At 42.6% G+C, this 16,336-nt stretch overlaps 1 protein-coding gene across 1 annotated transcript; it reads right to left on the bottom strand.

Moving 5' to 3' along the window:
• Positions 1-703: 703 nt before the first annotated feature.
• LOC106583252 (matrix metalloproteinase-19) lies at positions 704-7,324 on the bottom strand. The gene is made up of 10 exons (XM_014167201.3): positions 7,225-7,324; positions 7,027-7,134; positions 5,490-5,578; positions 5,035-5,165; positions 4,608-4,820; positions 4,239-4,484; positions 3,952-4,071; positions 2,569-2,733; positions 2,235-2,362; positions 704-2,002 (listed from the first exon to the last, which is right to left on the bottom strand). The coding sequence occupies exons 2-10, from the start codon at positions 7,120-7,122 to the stop codon at positions 1,772-1,774; spliced, it is 1,419 nt and encodes a 472-aa protein (XP_014022676.3). The 5' UTR covers positions 7,123-7,134; positions 7,225-7,324; the 3' UTR covers positions 704-1,771.
• Positions 7,325-16,336: the final 9,012 nt, after the last annotated feature.

Here is a 16,336-nt window from a genome sequence, read left to right as displayed (position 1 = left end):
TGTATGGCGTCATGTGGGTGAGCGGTTTGCTGATGTGAACACAGTGCCCCATGACGGCGGTGGGGATATGGTATGGGCAGGCATAAGCTACAGACAACAAACACAATAGCATTTTATCGATGGCAATTTGAATGCACAGAGATACCAGGACGAGATCCTCAGGCCCATTGTCGTGCCATTCATCCGCCGCCATCACCTCATGTTTCAGCATGATAGTGCACAGCCCCATGTCGTAAGGATCTGTACACAATTCCTGGTAGCTGAAAATGTCCCAGTTCTTCTATGGTGTGCATACTCACCAGACATGTCACCCATTGAGCATGTTTGGGATGCTCTGGATCGATGTGTACGACAGTGTGTTCCAGTTCCTGCCAATATCCAGCACCTTCGCACAGCCATTGAAGAGGAGTGGGAAAACATTCCACAGGCCACAATCAATAGCCTGATCAATGCTATGTGAAGGAGATGTGTCGTGTTGCATGAGGAAAATGGTGGTCACACATGACACTTTTCTGATCCACGCCCCTACCTTTTTTTTAAGGTATCTGTGACCAACAAATGCATATCTGTATTCCCAGTCATGTGGAATCCATAGATTAGGGCCTAATGAATGTATTTCAATTGACTGATTTCCTTACATGAACTATAACTCAGTAAAATCTTTGAAATTGTTGCATGTTGCATTTATATTTTTGTTCAGAGTACAATTTTTATTTTCAAATGTTAGGCCTATACACTGAAATGTGAATTCCCTTGAGCTTGTATGAGCCACATCAATAAGCATGATGAGGTTCAACAGCAACATTAGTACACAATTATAAACCAGTTATAAAATGTAGACCTGTGAAAGCTGGTGTCTGAACACCAATGATATCATGTTTCTCTTTGTGGGCAGTGATAACATATACACACCATAGTCCTAGAAATGCATAACATGACGACAATGAACTCACAAATACTTTTTCAGACCCGCCCACAGTATCTGCAAGTGAAACGTCAAAAGAAAACGAGAAGTTTCTAACTGGAACACCGTTGAAATCAGTACACATACTGAAAAGAGGACACACAACAACTGAATAATCCAATCCACATCTGTGGTGAGGGAGAAAATGCCCCCCCCTGGAATGCCCCCTAAGATCATAACAAATACACACACACACACACACACACACACACACACACACACACACACACACACACACACACACACACACACACACACACACACACACACACACACACACACACACACACACACACACACGCACACACGCACACGCACGCACACACACGCACACACACGCACACACACACACAGTCTGATCTAAGCCTAACATGTTTGGGCTGTTGGAAGAAAAGAGCAGATTAATACAGCTGGAGGTCCTGCTTGTGTTTCATGGAAACAGAGAGCTAGGCCATAAAGATATGAACAAACCCAGCAGGTTACTGCTCCAGAACAAGAAATGCATTTTACTTATGTGGGACAACACTCAATACTCAACCTGATAAAAGTTATTGTGTTTCAAAAAGAATTAATTTGATATAACATTTCAGTTTAATGTACTTTGACTGTACCTAACTCAATCCTCACTTGAAATCATGTACCAGTACATGGCCATATGTTTATATGGATTCCAGACACCTCACAGTGTGAACACAATGTTATCACAGTGTGGTTGCTGTTGTGGTTCCCTGAACTGTCAATAGAGCACACATCACACGAGCACCCTATCAAGGCTTATGGTGTCTGCTTCCCTCTAGTGTCTTGCTCCTAACAGTGCATCCAGCGCTCACTCTTGCTGAGTGGATAGCCTTTGTCTACGCTCAGTAGACTGTTCACACGCCAGTACTTGTCTCTCTTGAAGAAGTAGATCTTTCCATTGGTCCAGGTAAAGGCAGCATCAGGGCTGGAGGGCACCCCATTGAAGAGGTTAGACAAGGGTTTGGGGTACACGTTGAGGTTACTGGAACGCAGCTCATCCCACTGCCAGTACCCTGTACCCTGAGGAGACGGACAACAGAGGACAAAGATGATTAGTACAAACATTTTTTTAAGGTGGTTATTTGGCATATTCATCACATTCAAGCGGGTAAAAATGCTACGGCTTCAGTTGTTATCATTAATCTATTATCACAACTTACTGAAACCATAAAGCTCAGTTGTCATTTTTAACAATGTTGAGTTTACTTGTTAAAAAGTATTGATATAATTGTGCTGTGTTGTGTTCAACTACCTTAAAAAACACCAGCTTCTTATTCTTCTCTAAGTACAAAGCGGAATCAATATTAGGTGGGAGGCGTTTCAGCTCTTTGGGATACCCGTAGTCCAGGAGAAAACTGGTGTATCTCCACACTTGATCACCTGTGGTCAGAACCAGTTTTGGTGAGTAGGCTGAAATGAAGTGAGATTAACAGTAACACATTCACACATTCTGGGCCGGATCACTGTCAAGTCATTTAACACAAGTATTACACAGTTCATACTATGTCTTTCTTTAAAAATCATCTCACTTTACCTATTTGTTAATCAAAAACATAATACATTTTAAAGTCGAGAAAATATTGTACCTTTAAAAAAGTATGTTTTGTTGGTTCTCTGAGAGTAAACGGCTGCGTTCAGGTTCCCAGGCAGTCCAATCCACAGCCGATCGATCTTCATGGGTGCATTGTGCCCCATGTCAGAGACCGTCCATGCATAATCACCACTGAATGCAAATGTCTTCCTCCATGGACCTGATGAGAAAGAGGGGCATGAAATAAAACACTGAAGGTCCAATCAGAGTGTGATGTCAACCTGTCATATCCCATCTTCAGTTCCAATGAAGGGAGTAAAATAAGGTTAGTTTTCAATGCCCTGGCTGAGGGAAGGAGGTTCTCACCCAAGATTTCACGGTACATGGCCCCGTCCATCGTCCCTTTGATGCGGTGAAGTTGTCCTGTCCCCTTAGCAGAATAACACCCCCAAAGCATAATGTTTCCACCTCCATGTTTGACGGTGGGGATGGTGTTCTTGGGGTCATAGGCAGCATTCCTCCTCCTCCAAACACGGCGAGTTGAGTTGATGCCAAAGAGCTCCATTTTGGTCTCATCTGACCACAGCACTTTCACCCAGTTGTCCTCTGAATCATTCAGATGTTCACTGGCAAACTTCAGACAGGCATGTATATGTGCTTTCTTGAGCAGGGGGACCTTGCGGGCGCTGCAGGATTTCAGTCCTTCACGGCGTAGTGTTACCAATTGTTTTCTTGGTGACTATGGTCCCAGCTGCCTTGAGATCATTGACAAGATCCTCACGTGTAGTTCTGGGCTGATTCCTCACCGTTCTCATGATCATTGCAACTCCACAAGGTGAGATCTTGCATGGAGCCCCAGGCCGAGGGAGATTGACAGTTCTTTTGTGTTTCTTCCACTTGCGAATAATCGCACCAACTGTTGTCACCTTCTCACCAAGCTGCTTGGCGATGGTCTTGTAGCCCATTCCAGCCTTGTGTAGGTCTACAATCTTGTCCCTGACATCCTTGGGGAGCTCTTTGGTCTTGGCCATGGTGGAGAGTTCGAAATCTGATTGATTGATTGATTGCTTCTGTGGACAGGTGTCTTTTATACAGGTAACAAACTGAGATTAGGAGCACTCCCTTTAAGATTGTGCTCCTAATCTCAGCTCGTTAACTGTATAAAAGACACCTGGGAGCCAGAAATCTTTCTGATTGAGAGGGTGTCAAATACTTATTTCCCTCATTAAAATGCAAATCAATTTATAACATTTTTGACATGCGTTTTTCTGGATATTTTTGTTGTTATTCTGTCTCTCACTGTTCAAACAAACCTAACGTTAAAATTATAGACTGATCATTTCTTTGTCAGTGGGCAAACGTACAAAATCAGCAGGGGATCAAATACTTTTTTCCCTGACTGTATATCACTGGCCAGTATTGTGCGCAGACAGCTTACCCAACATGATGGCATCTAGCCTGGCAGTGCAGGGGTCTGGGATGTCTCCCTCAGCATCAGGGAGGCTGTCTGTGAGGAGTGTCACTGTGGGCTCAACTGGAACACTTGCACCACGTTTACCTAAAACAGACATAATTGGTGGAAGGGATAAGACTTAGAGGATAAAAGCATTATATGTGACATTTGAGCCCTATTGTAATAATAAAGTATTCTGATAAGGAGGTACTAGTGTGTATGGAAAGCCAGCAGGTCAGAAAATCCTCAGGTCAAACTCAGGCTCCACTCACCATACATAGCTTGGATGCCTTTTACGTCGTCGGGATGCAGACGGAAGTTGCTACGGTAACCAGTGTAAAGAGGGGCCATCAGAGCACTTCTGTATTGTGAGTGGCCTAAGCCCAGGGCGTGGCCTATCTCATGGGCAGCGATGATACGCAGGTTAGTGCCGTAGAACATGCCCTCGGTCCAAAACTCATCCTCGTCAAAATGAACAATCCCTGACTGTGGGTGTTCAGCATGGGCCAGCACGTGACCTACAGATTTAAAATATTTTATATTATTTTATATTCCAATGGCAATTAGGGTTACTCCTACTGTGTGTGTGTTAGGCTATTGTAACTCCAACCCAATTGTATCCGGCCCATAGGCAGACTCACCCCTCCCGTCAAAAGGCACGGCACAAGTGGCATCTTTCGCGTGGAATGAGATTCTGATGTCGGCTCGTCCATACTCAACCTCGCGGCAGCTCAGGGGAGCCACATCGCTCCAATACTTAAATGCAGAGCTGATGGCCCTCTTTGTCTCACTCTTCGGCATGTCTGGAGTGTAGTTGTAGATGCGCCAGGTCAGGCTTCTCTTGCGCCAGTAGCCTACAGTAGAGCCAAAAACATGCATTTTACTACAAACACGTCTAGACGAGAAACTACAAGTGTGTAAGTGAAGATTATTTTTATTAGATGAGGATTATTATTATCATTTAATGTGCATAGTGTCTCCCAAAGTTTTAAGTCCCAACCAACCATCTGGGAAACACTGGTCCATCCCACCCCGCATACAATATCCTGTCCACATGTTTTCACTCACCCAGCACTCTGTACTTGAGGGTTTTCTGATTGAAGGGGTCCTCTATGCCACAGCGAGACTGTCTCATCATCTCTAGGGTGGCCTTGTCAATCACTCCAGTGACAGGCAGGTCTGTCACCCTCTGGAACACCCTAGGGAAAGGAAGGACTGAAAGCTCCAATAGCAGATACAGCATGTGTGTAGTGTAAATGTAAGGCAAGGAAACATTTCCTTCCAATGGGAAATGTTATGCTAAAGAATTGCATTGATTGTAGTAAATGTATCAATGTGACTTGCAAAAGGCTATACAATAGAGCTGTGTTTGGATCTGTATTGATAAAGGGGCATTTAGAATAAGTGTGTTCAGATTTGTTGTGTTGGGGGAAGAGGAATCACACATTGCCATGAAGAATTACACGTGTAAGTTGTTGTTGTGTTCATAGATTGTAGTTTGTGTTGCTGTGGATCTACTTTACCTGAGTGCCTCAATTACATCTTCTTTCTGGAAGCCCTGGTTCTGAGGATCCAGTGAAGTGTGCAGATAGCCATACTTCATCAGGTATTCCTGGTAACACAATAATCACAGTGGGTTACAAGGGTTAACTTTAGAAGTTTAAAAGTGATATTATTCACCTGTAACATTGTGAATGACAACAGCCACAACAGAAACCAATGCTGATTCAGTTGCAGTCTACCAGAAAGACTGTAAAAGCCACAGGTTGTACATATGGCACTTTGCATCATACAATTGGTATATACATGGTCCAGTTCAGATAAAGTTTGTATTATATTATGACAATAATGCACAGTATTCAGAAGTTGCACTGCAATTAAAATAATGGAGAAAGATAGATACACTGCTATAAAAGCCTCCACTCTTCTGGGAAGGCTTTCCATTAGATGTTGGAACATTGCTGCGGGGACTTGCTTCCATTCAGCCACAAGTGCATTAGTGATGTTGGGCACTGATATTGGAAAAAAGAAACGCACACCTATAAAGGCGAGGTGCTGGCTAGCGGAGTAGAAAACTAGAAAATAAGGGAAAGCCGCACACTCTAAGAGCTCAGATGCAAAAATTGAATAACCTAATAACCAACGTTTCGACAGCAAAGCTGTCTTCATCAGGGTATGATATTGGGCCATTAGGTGTGGCTCGCAGTCAGTGTTCCAATTCATCCCAAAGGTGTTCGGTGGGGTTGAGGTCAGGGCTCTGTGCAGGCCAGCCAAGTTCTTCCACACCGATCTTGACAAACCATTTCTGTATGGGCCTCGCTTTGTGCACGGGGGCATTGTCATGCTGAAACAGGAAAGGGCCTTCCCCAAACTGTTTCCACAAAGTTGGAAGCACAGAATCGTCTAGAATGTCATTGTATGCTATAGCGTTAGATTTCCCTCCACTGGAACTATGGGGCCTAGCCCGAATCATGAAAAACAACCCCGGACTATGCATTGGGGCAGGTATCGTTCTCCTGGCATCCGCCAAACCAGTCCGTTGGACTGCCAGATGTGGCTTGTGTGTGGCTGCTCAGCCATGGAAACCCATTTCATGAAGCTCCAGGCGAACAGTTCTTGTGCTGACGTTGCTTCCAGAGGCAGTTTGGAACTCGGTAGTGAGTGTTGCAACCGAGGACAGGGGTCCCGTTTTGTGAGCTTGTTTGACCTATGACTTTGCGACTGAGCAATTGTTGCTCCTAGACGTTTCCACTTCACAATGTCAGCACTTACAGTTGACCGGGGCAGCTCTAGCAGGGTAGAAATTTGACTAACTGACTTGTTAGAAAGGTGGAATCCTATTCTGGTGCCATGTTGAAAGTCACTGAGCTCTTCAGTAAGGCCATTCTACTGCAAATGTTTGTCTATGGAAATTGCATGGCTGTGTTCTCGATTTGATAAACCAGTCAACAACAGGTGTGGCTGAAATAGCCGAATCCACTAATTTGAAGGGGTGTCCACATACTTTTGTATATATAGTGTATATTATAATACATTTGAAAGAAGCTGGTAAATTCCTACCGTTGCTTCAGTGACCTCCATCCTCCTGTCCATCACTCCTGTCATTACGCACTGTATTATAGCCATGAGCACTGTCATCTGCTGAAGGTCACCCATTTCGCCAAAGTTCTACACAGGAAAAACAGCTGTAAATGTTAGGAAAGCCAAGCAAATATGAGGTTCGTAACAGACTTTGCCGGACGCTCTTGTCTTACATACTTAGAAAAATATATATTTATCAAACATCTTTAGGGAGAAAAAATGATTTGTCCTTCACTGTTATCCGTTACTCTCCCAAAACTTTACTCTACTGGTTTTCTTCCGTGTGTTCTGGAGTTTTATAACTCAAGTGCCGATTGAGTCAGCCCCAACCCACTTTGATGACCCATCTCTGAGGAATTGGCCAAGAGCAACGGACAAAAGAGAGATTCACTTTGAAACAGTAAAATGATGCAGCTGTCGACCATTTTTTGACACTCTCACACACTCCCATGTGCCTCCTCCTTCTCATGAAGGACGCATAGGTGGGAGACTTCAGCCTATAGGCCTATATTTCCCCAGTACCTATGGGATTGTTTCTACGTTTCCAGCAACGCCAAATGTGACTTAGGCCTACATTGTTGATTTTTTGTTGTTGTTGTAAGATCCTGATAATTGTTTCCTCCACAGGGACACCGCAGGGAGCTACAAGCGTCAAGGCATGAGAGAAAATGGCAACGTTTCACATCAATTCCTGACAGTGCTCACCACATGTAGGCTAATATTTACCACGTCAATGGCAGAAAGGAGTTGTAACACTGCACAATTGGTCACTAAGCAAAGCTTTTCCATAATACAGTAATGCCCAAGCCCAAGCAGCTGTGTCAGCCAGGTGTCAGTCACTATGTGGTGGTTAAAATATAACCTTGCAGCAGTAGGATCAGGATGTGATAGTGATGGCATAGGCCTATCAAGCACATTCCAAGACTTTGTCAAGTGAATATAAAATAGTTAATGAATGAATGTTAAACTTTGTCATTATGCCTTGAATAGAAAGTACGTGGGGTAATAGGCCTTTATAGACCACATTTGATCAAGTGTTCCTTTCAAGTAGCTGCGCAAGCAAGCCCATATTCAACGTCAATCATTTGACCTATGCAAGGGTAGTAAGTCTTCCATTATTATCCATCATAACTGTTTTGATTTTGCGATGTTTGATACATTTATGTTAACAAGGTCATGGTCGGTCCTGCATAGATTTTCACACAGTCCTGGTGCCCTGAGGGCTTAAATAGACACTGGAGAAATGCTGAATTGAAGTCCACACCATAGCTGCACTGCACAGCTGCACATTCCTCAGCATTCAACAAGGTGCCATTGACATATACTGCTGACCAAACCACAGAACTACCTCAGCGCCAGAAATACAGTGCACTGGTTTGAAGCCAGAGTGTGAGAATGCAAAAATGTGCTAATATACAGTAAGTGCAACATCAAAAACAATAGTCTCAGTCGTTAGTTTCTCATTCTGACTGGACAGCTTTGGAGACCCTTTTTATGTAGCATTTCATCCTCCTCCACCTTGTCATCATTAGGAGTATATGCTACAATAATGTTAAAACCCCCACACACTTTTCAAGGGTGTACTAAGGTTTGCGTTTCAGAAATCAGTTCTGCAGCTTAACCCAATGAGTTCCACCCTAACGCCGACGTGTTTTGGGCATCTAACCCCTTTTAAAGAATAGCTTTCATGAAGAAAAAAAAAATTCTCTCATCAAAATACAGATGTTTTAGGCTTAGTTATAGTGAAATACATCAATTCTTGTCTTCATTTTGACAGCTAGTTGCAAAAGTGATATATTTTGGTCTTTTAGAGGTAAATATAGCTATTTTTGCCCCTAGTGGCTCAACTCTAACATTGAAATCGTGATGAAGAGGCACTACATCAGCTCAAGGGAGGGGTTCGGTTTGAAATGCATTCCCTTCTAGATGTGCTTGGTGGTACCAACTGAAGGCTTACTATAAAAGCAGAGGTGCGTTCAGTTCACTTCAACGTTTGCTACTTTGCAGAACGGTTTGTACTGAATTACACATTTCCCCAAAACGTTCTTATACGTTCTTGAACAGACTTTAAGGTACTGTACATTTGCTGTAGTTTGGTGGGTGCAGCGACCACTGGTGGCGACTGGCGAGGTATGAATTCAAGCAAAGAGCGATTAATTTAAAGGGCAGTGGCCATGCTGACACTGCTCCTCAACCCACAAACCAACCCCTCCCCGTTTCTCAAATGGTCGTTCAGTACAGAACCGTTTTTGTTTAATTGAACGTTCCAGAAAGTAAATACTTACTGAACGCAAACCAAGTGACAGCGCGCCTTATTTGGCAATGGTCTTGTTAACCCTATCAGTCCCGAGACCCAAGCAGAAATCGTCTTTTCATTTATCTGACTTGTTGTCCAGCCCTTATATTTAGCCTCACAGTGAGGTGTTTTACCATATTATTTTCAGGAATACAGGGCTACATGTTGAACACAAAACAATTTGACATAAACAGTTTAATCCATGAGTTTATTGACACATGTACATTTTTAAAAAAGGTCAGCCAAAGCAACCTAATAAAAATAAAAATAAAAATGAATTTAAATGAATGCTATAAGTACAGAAATTGTTTGCTCATGGGGAAATTAATGTCCAACTAGTCAGTAACAACTGTGTAGAGTTTGGAGTGTGTGACATTAACTATGTTTGCTTATTACAGTTTTAAAGTCACTATGTCAAGGGATTTCCTATGCACTTCTATGTAGAAGAACTCCTTACCTTGTAACGACTCTTGTGTAGCTTGTGAGCGTCATAGAGAAAAACATGAGGCTCAGTTTTTCATATATGGCGTTTTATAGTTTGTAGCTCAAACCATTCGGACTCTACAGACGTTTTTGTAAAAGACCCAGCCCCAGGCCCCTTCGGGATCTGTCCTTGTCTCACAAACACCGCTCTAGTTCAGCCCCTGTTAATCACACAGACGAATGGTTGGTATCAATAGATGCAGAAGAATAGACCAATCTAATAGTACAACAGAAGTCTGTAGTTCAAACATACAATGTTTAAAGGGTAACTATCTCAACCCAAATTTCAGCCTTTACCCAACCCTTTCAAATTTTCAAAAAATGTATTCAGGTGAGAAGTTGTGGATGGGAGGGGAATTGCTCATAAATATTCATTTTGGAGGTGGGTAAACATAGTTGTACCTGATCCCAACATTGCTCACTAAAACATATTTACCAGAAGTCCACTGGCACTGTCTGATAATACAATTATGTGTATTGCCTTTATTTCCACTTGTGTTGTAAATTCAAATCCCCAATGGGACACAAAAAAAGGGTGAAATGTGGACTTTTATTGCGGTATTGTGTTGGAAAGAAAAGTCCAATCATCACCTTGAAAATGAAGATGAAGGGCTCAGTTCAATCCAACCCCCATTGCAGTATTTGCTCAGTAACTATTTTTCCAATGGTCAAATTAATTCACAGATTGGTTTTGGGTACTGTATAAAAACCTACAACTACTACCAGGGGGACCCCTCTCACAGGTATGCTTTCACTTTTCAGAATGAGATGTGTGTGGGCATGGGATGAATATTGTAAATAAAGGATTTGGACAGAAAAAAATGATATCTGCCCCATGTGAGATTAGAACTCACAACCATTGATCTATGAAGCAACTGTATGGAGTCAAATCTGGTTCAAAAATCGAACATGCATTAGATGGCGCACGCGAGGGAGGTGAAACATCACTGCACGATCAAACACTATAGGCAGGTTTCCATTGACCAAGGTTTATTCAGGTGTCCATTGACCAAGGTTTATTCAGGTGTCCATTGACCCAGATTTATTGGACAAAAGCAATGCCGCCACCCAAAATATTATTGTGACATATGTAATGGAAACGGCAGATATAGGAGACATTTTCTAAACATAAAAAAAATTATCGTTTGACAGGTGGATTTTTATTTTGTCGAACTTTCATTAATGCGACAAATTATGATGGAAACGTAGTTTTTACAATAAATGATGATTGCCGAAGGTATGCGGGGCACGTGATGTGAATGCTTAGCCTACTGCCTGCAAAATCTATTTTGTCCTGACTTTCCTAGCCTAGATTCTTGGCGATATGTTAGACATATGAGAGTTTTGAGAATATGACAAATATTACTCAATTATTACATTCTATCCATGCTGGCTTTCACGGGCTACCTGAGACATGAAACAGATAGGTGGGAGGCCATAGTGCTGTTGCCAATTTATTACACAATTTGCCTAAATGGGTAATGGAAACATCAACCAGTAAAAAAATATAGACACTAGGTTTTTGGGAAAATGTGTGACGTTATTACGTCCAGCTGTTTTTATCGACACAAGATAGTTAAATGGCAACGCACCCTAGCAGGCAATCTATTTTCTATGCAAACTATCGAAATGTCTAAATGTGCATGCAATTACACTCAAAACACTGTCCCCTTTCATCTATGTGGTCAAAAATCCGCTTTGAGAGCAGTCAAGCCGTGATTGGTCCAAAAACCTGAACAATTAAATTTCAGTAATCGTTAAAAAAAATCATGTTAAATGCCATTTATTATGTGACTTGTTAAGCACATTTTTACTCCTGAATTTATTTAGGCTTGCCATAACAAAGGGATTGAATTCATATTGACTCAACATATTTCACCTTTTCATTTTGTTTTCAATTGCATTTTTTGAGAAAAACATAATTCCACGTTGACATTATGGGGTATTGTGTGTAAGCCAGTGACCAAGATATGTCAATTGAATCCATTTAAATTTCAGACTGTAACACAACATTTTGAAAAATCAAGGGGTGTGAATACTTTCTGAAGACACTGTAGATGTGTATGAAACGGTAAGCAAAAACTTAGAATTTGGTCATATGTGGAAATGTGCCTTACTGCCTTTTTAATTTTGTGTAACGTCTAGTCAAGAAAGCATCATGCTAAATAGATTGGAAAACTACACTTAACAAAGAGATCTATTCACAATGTATCTGTTTGGCCAGCCTGTAGGCTTCCAAGAGAAAGAGTCATACTTATTGAGTATGTGCAGGGTGAACCTAAGTACAATGTCATCAACTCAATCATAATTGCATTCTACAGCTGTTTGTAGGGACATTTATCTCATGTATCTGTTTGATGGCTATGGGGGTTCTGTGTGAATGCCCATCCATGATTAACAAGGAAGTGAATCACATTGAATCGGGTTTGCTTTCTCAGCTACCAAATAAATATATTTTAATACATTTTCCTTCAACCCCACAGTGGTTAAAACACCAAACAAGCATGTATCTAGTCTTGGTACCTGAAATGCATATCCTTGCTTCTCTTCCCCTTGAGTGTGTGTGTGTAGCGGGAATGTTAGAGCTGGCACACACTGGGTCCATACTTACAATCTCCAGTCTGATAGTACAACATCTGTCCTTAATCCTTTCAACTGTGCTTTCACAGGCCAGGGCAGGGAGAGGGTGTGGAAGACAAAGACAAAGAGCAGCCATTTTCTGGATGGTGCAACTGATGTTTGCAGCAGGTTCTCTGAGCCTAACCGCTAGCGCCATAGGATAGTTTGAGTAGCGGTAAAATTGAAGAAAAAAAAAAGAAAAACCTGAAAGGGTTCTTTGGCTGTCCCCAATGGGGGACCCTTTGAAGAACCCTTTTTGGTTCCAGGTAGAACCCTTTTGGGTTCCATGAAGGACCCTTTCCACAGAGGGTTCTACATGGAACCCAAAAGGGTTCTACGTGGAACCCAAAAAAGGGTTCTCCTAGTAACCAAAAAGGGTTCTCCTATGGGGACAGCCGAAGAACCCTTTTTGAACCCTTTTTTCTAAGAGTGTAGCTGGCTCCCATGTCTATTTACTGAAGCACACATCAGTTAGTTGTACAATAGCCTAACAAGACAGAGGTGTGAAAACAGTGTGTGGGGATGGAAAGAGGCATGCTAGTCTATTTTATTGTCGTGTGCCATGCTGGAATAGAGTTATGCTGGTGCCAGTGGAGTTATGGGGTGGCACAGGTATAATGGGGCCTACTGGGATAGAGAAGTTGTCAGCCATCATTAAGATCCACTCTAACATATACTGTACCTCCTCCAAATCACTGTCATCAGCTTTACAAGCTGCAAACAGTGGAGAAACCGGGTGGAGAGGAGGCTTTGTGTGGTTTTGGCATGGTCCAGGCTTCACGGGGAGTGTTTGTGGTGATGTGAGTACTTGAGGTCATGCAAGCAGAAAAGCTACTCCTTTCAATTAAGATTGAGTCATTTTGTCCACCAGCCGGCTCTCTCTTCCCTGGGCACGATGTTAGATTCTGGTAAATGTGTGTGATGGTGCATGTTCTGTCTGGAGCATAGTTTGCAACAGCCATTAAAGTGAAGAAGTTAGAGAAGGGATGGGCAACTTTGATGGGAGTGGGTGCTACAAAAAATCTGAACTTATCATGAGTGGGTCTGCATACCCACATCCACGCAGTCAGAGCCGACCCTAGCCTTTTGGGGGCCCTAAAATGTTGTTTTTGCTGACGTTCGCTAATTGAGTGAATGTCAGTGACTGACATAACAAGAGAAAAACTGCTGATGCACAAACATTTTGGAAATTGATCCATGGGCCTTCAAAAGGAGGGGCGCGGGCCATCAGTTGACCAGCCGTGAGTTAGAGCAATGGGTTCACAACCAGATGCCCCCATGCAAAAACATCTATTGATTTGCTTAATTCCTGTATTTATTCATCCTACTATAAAAAATAAATAGCATGTGCAAAAACATGCAGATTTCTGGTCAAGTGTTCTGTATCTGATAAACATAATAATGATATTGCTCTGCCAGCACAATTTCTATGTAGTCAAATATTATTTGTCAAATGTTATGCGCCGAAAACAACAGGTAGACCTTAAAGTGAAATACTTACTTACAAGCCTTTAACCAACAATGCAGTTAAGAAAAATAGATAAGTAAAAAATATAATATATATATATATATATATATATATATATATTATATATATATATATATATATATATATATATATATGTATTACTTTTTTAAAAGAGCAGCAGTAAAATAACATTAGCGAGGCCATATATACTGCTCAAAAAAATAAAGGGAACACTTAAACAACACATCCTAGATCTGAATGAAAGAAATAATCTTATTAAATACTTTTTTCTTTACATAGTTGAATGTGCTGACAACAAAATCACACAAAAATAATCAATGGAAATCCAATTTATCAACCCATGGAGGTCTGGATTTGGAGTCACACTCAAAATGAAAGTGGAAAACCACACTACAGGCTGATCCAACTTTGATGTAATGTCCTTAAAACAAGTCAAAATGAGGTTCAGTAGTGTGTGTGGCCTCCACGTGCCTGTATGACCTCCCTACAACGCCTGGGCATGCTCCTGATGAGGTGGCGGATGGTCTCCTGAGGGATCTCCTCCCAGACCTGGACTAAAGCATCCGCCAACTCCTGGACAGTCTGTGGTGCAACGTGGCGTTGGTGGATGGAGCGAGACATGATGTCCCAGATGTGCTCAATTGGATTCAGGTCTGGGGAACGGGCGGGCCAGTCCATAGCATCAATGCCTTCCTCTTGCAGGAACTGCTGACACACTCCAGCCCCATGAGGTTTAGCATTGTCTTGCATTAGGAGGAACCCAGGGCCAACCGCACCAGCATATGGTCTCACAAGGGGTCTGAGGAGCTCATCTCGGTACCTAATGGCAGTCAGGCTACCTCTGGCGAGCACATGGAGGGCTGTGCGGCCCCCCAAAGAAATGCCACCCCACACCATGACTGACCCACCGCCAAACCGGTCATGCTGGAGGATGTTGCAGACAGCAGAACGTTCTCCATGGCGTCTCCAGATTCTGTCACGTCTGTCACATGCTCAGTGTGAACCTGCTTTCATCTGTGAAGAGCACAGGGCGCCAGTGGCAAATTTGCCAATCTTGGTGTTCTCGGGCAAATGCCAAACGTCCTGCACGGTGTTGGACTGTAAGCACAACCCCCACCTGTGGACGTCGGGCCCTCATACCACCCTCATGGAGTCTGTTTCTGACCGTTTGAGCAGACACATGCACATTTGTGGCCTGCTGGAGGTCATTTTGCAGGGCTCTGGCAGTGCTTCTCCTGCTCCTCCTTGCACAAAGGCGGAGGTAGCGGTCCTGCTGCTGGGTTGTTGCCCTTCTACGGCCTCCTCCACATCTCCTGATGTACTGGCCTGTTTCCTGGTAGCGCCTCCATGCTCTGGACACGATGCTGACAGACACAGCAAACCTTCTTGCCACAGCTTGCATTGATGTGTCATCCTGGATGAGCTGCACTACCTGAGCCACTTGTGTGGGTTGTAGACTCCGTCTCATGCTACCACTAGAGTGAAAGCACCGCCAGCATTCAAAAGTGACCAAAACATCAACCAGGAAGCATAGGAACTGAGAAGTGGTCTGTGGTCCCCACCTGCAGAACCACTCCTTTATTGGGGGTGTCTTGCTAATTGCCTATAATTTCCACCTGTTGTCTATTCCATTTGCACAACAGCATGTGAAATGTATTGTCAATCAGTCTTGCTTCCTAAGTGGACAGTTTGATTTCACAGAAGCGTGATTGACTTGGAGTTACATTGTGTTGTTTAAGTGTTCCCTTTATTTTTTTGAGCAGTGTACATTGACTGTACCGGTACCCAATGTGCGGGGGCACTGGTTAGTCAAGGTAATATGTACACTACCGTTCAAAAGTTTGGGGTCACTTAGAAATGTCATTGTTTTTGAAAGAAAAGCACATTTTTTGTCCATTAAAATAACATCACATTTATCAGAAATACAGTGTAGATATTGTTAATGTTGTAAATGACTATTGTAGCTGGAAACAGCAGATTTTGTATGGAATATCTACATTGGCATACAGAGGCCCATTATCAGCAGCCATCACACCTGTGTTCCAATGGCACATTGTGTTAGCTAATCCAAGTTTATAATTTTAAAGGCTAATTGATCATTAGAAAACCCTTTTGCAATTATGTTAGCACAGCTGAAAACTGTCGTTCCGATTAAAGAAATAATAAAACGGGTCTTCTTTAGACTACTTGAGTATCTGGAGCATCAGCATTTGTGGGTTCGATTACAGGCTTAAAATGGCCAGAAACAAAGAACTTTCTTCTGAAACTCGTCAGTCTATTCTTGTTCTGAGAAATGAAGGCTATTCCATGCGAGAAATTGCCAAGAAACTGAAGGTCTCGTACAACACTGTGTACTACTCCCTTCACAGAACAGCACAAACGGTCTCTAACGAGAATAGAAA

The sequence above is a fragment of the Salmo salar genome, chromosome 22 (genome assembly GCF_965601325.2).
Source record: "Salmo salar chromosome 22, fSalSal1, whole genome shotgun sequence".
In the NCBI taxonomy this organism is placed as follows: domain Eukaryota; kingdom Metazoa; phylum Chordata; class Actinopteri; order Salmoniformes; family Salmonidae; genus Salmo; species Salmo salar.
Note: the sequence above shows the minus strand (reverse complement) of the source record. Positions and strands in the feature narration are given on the sequence as shown.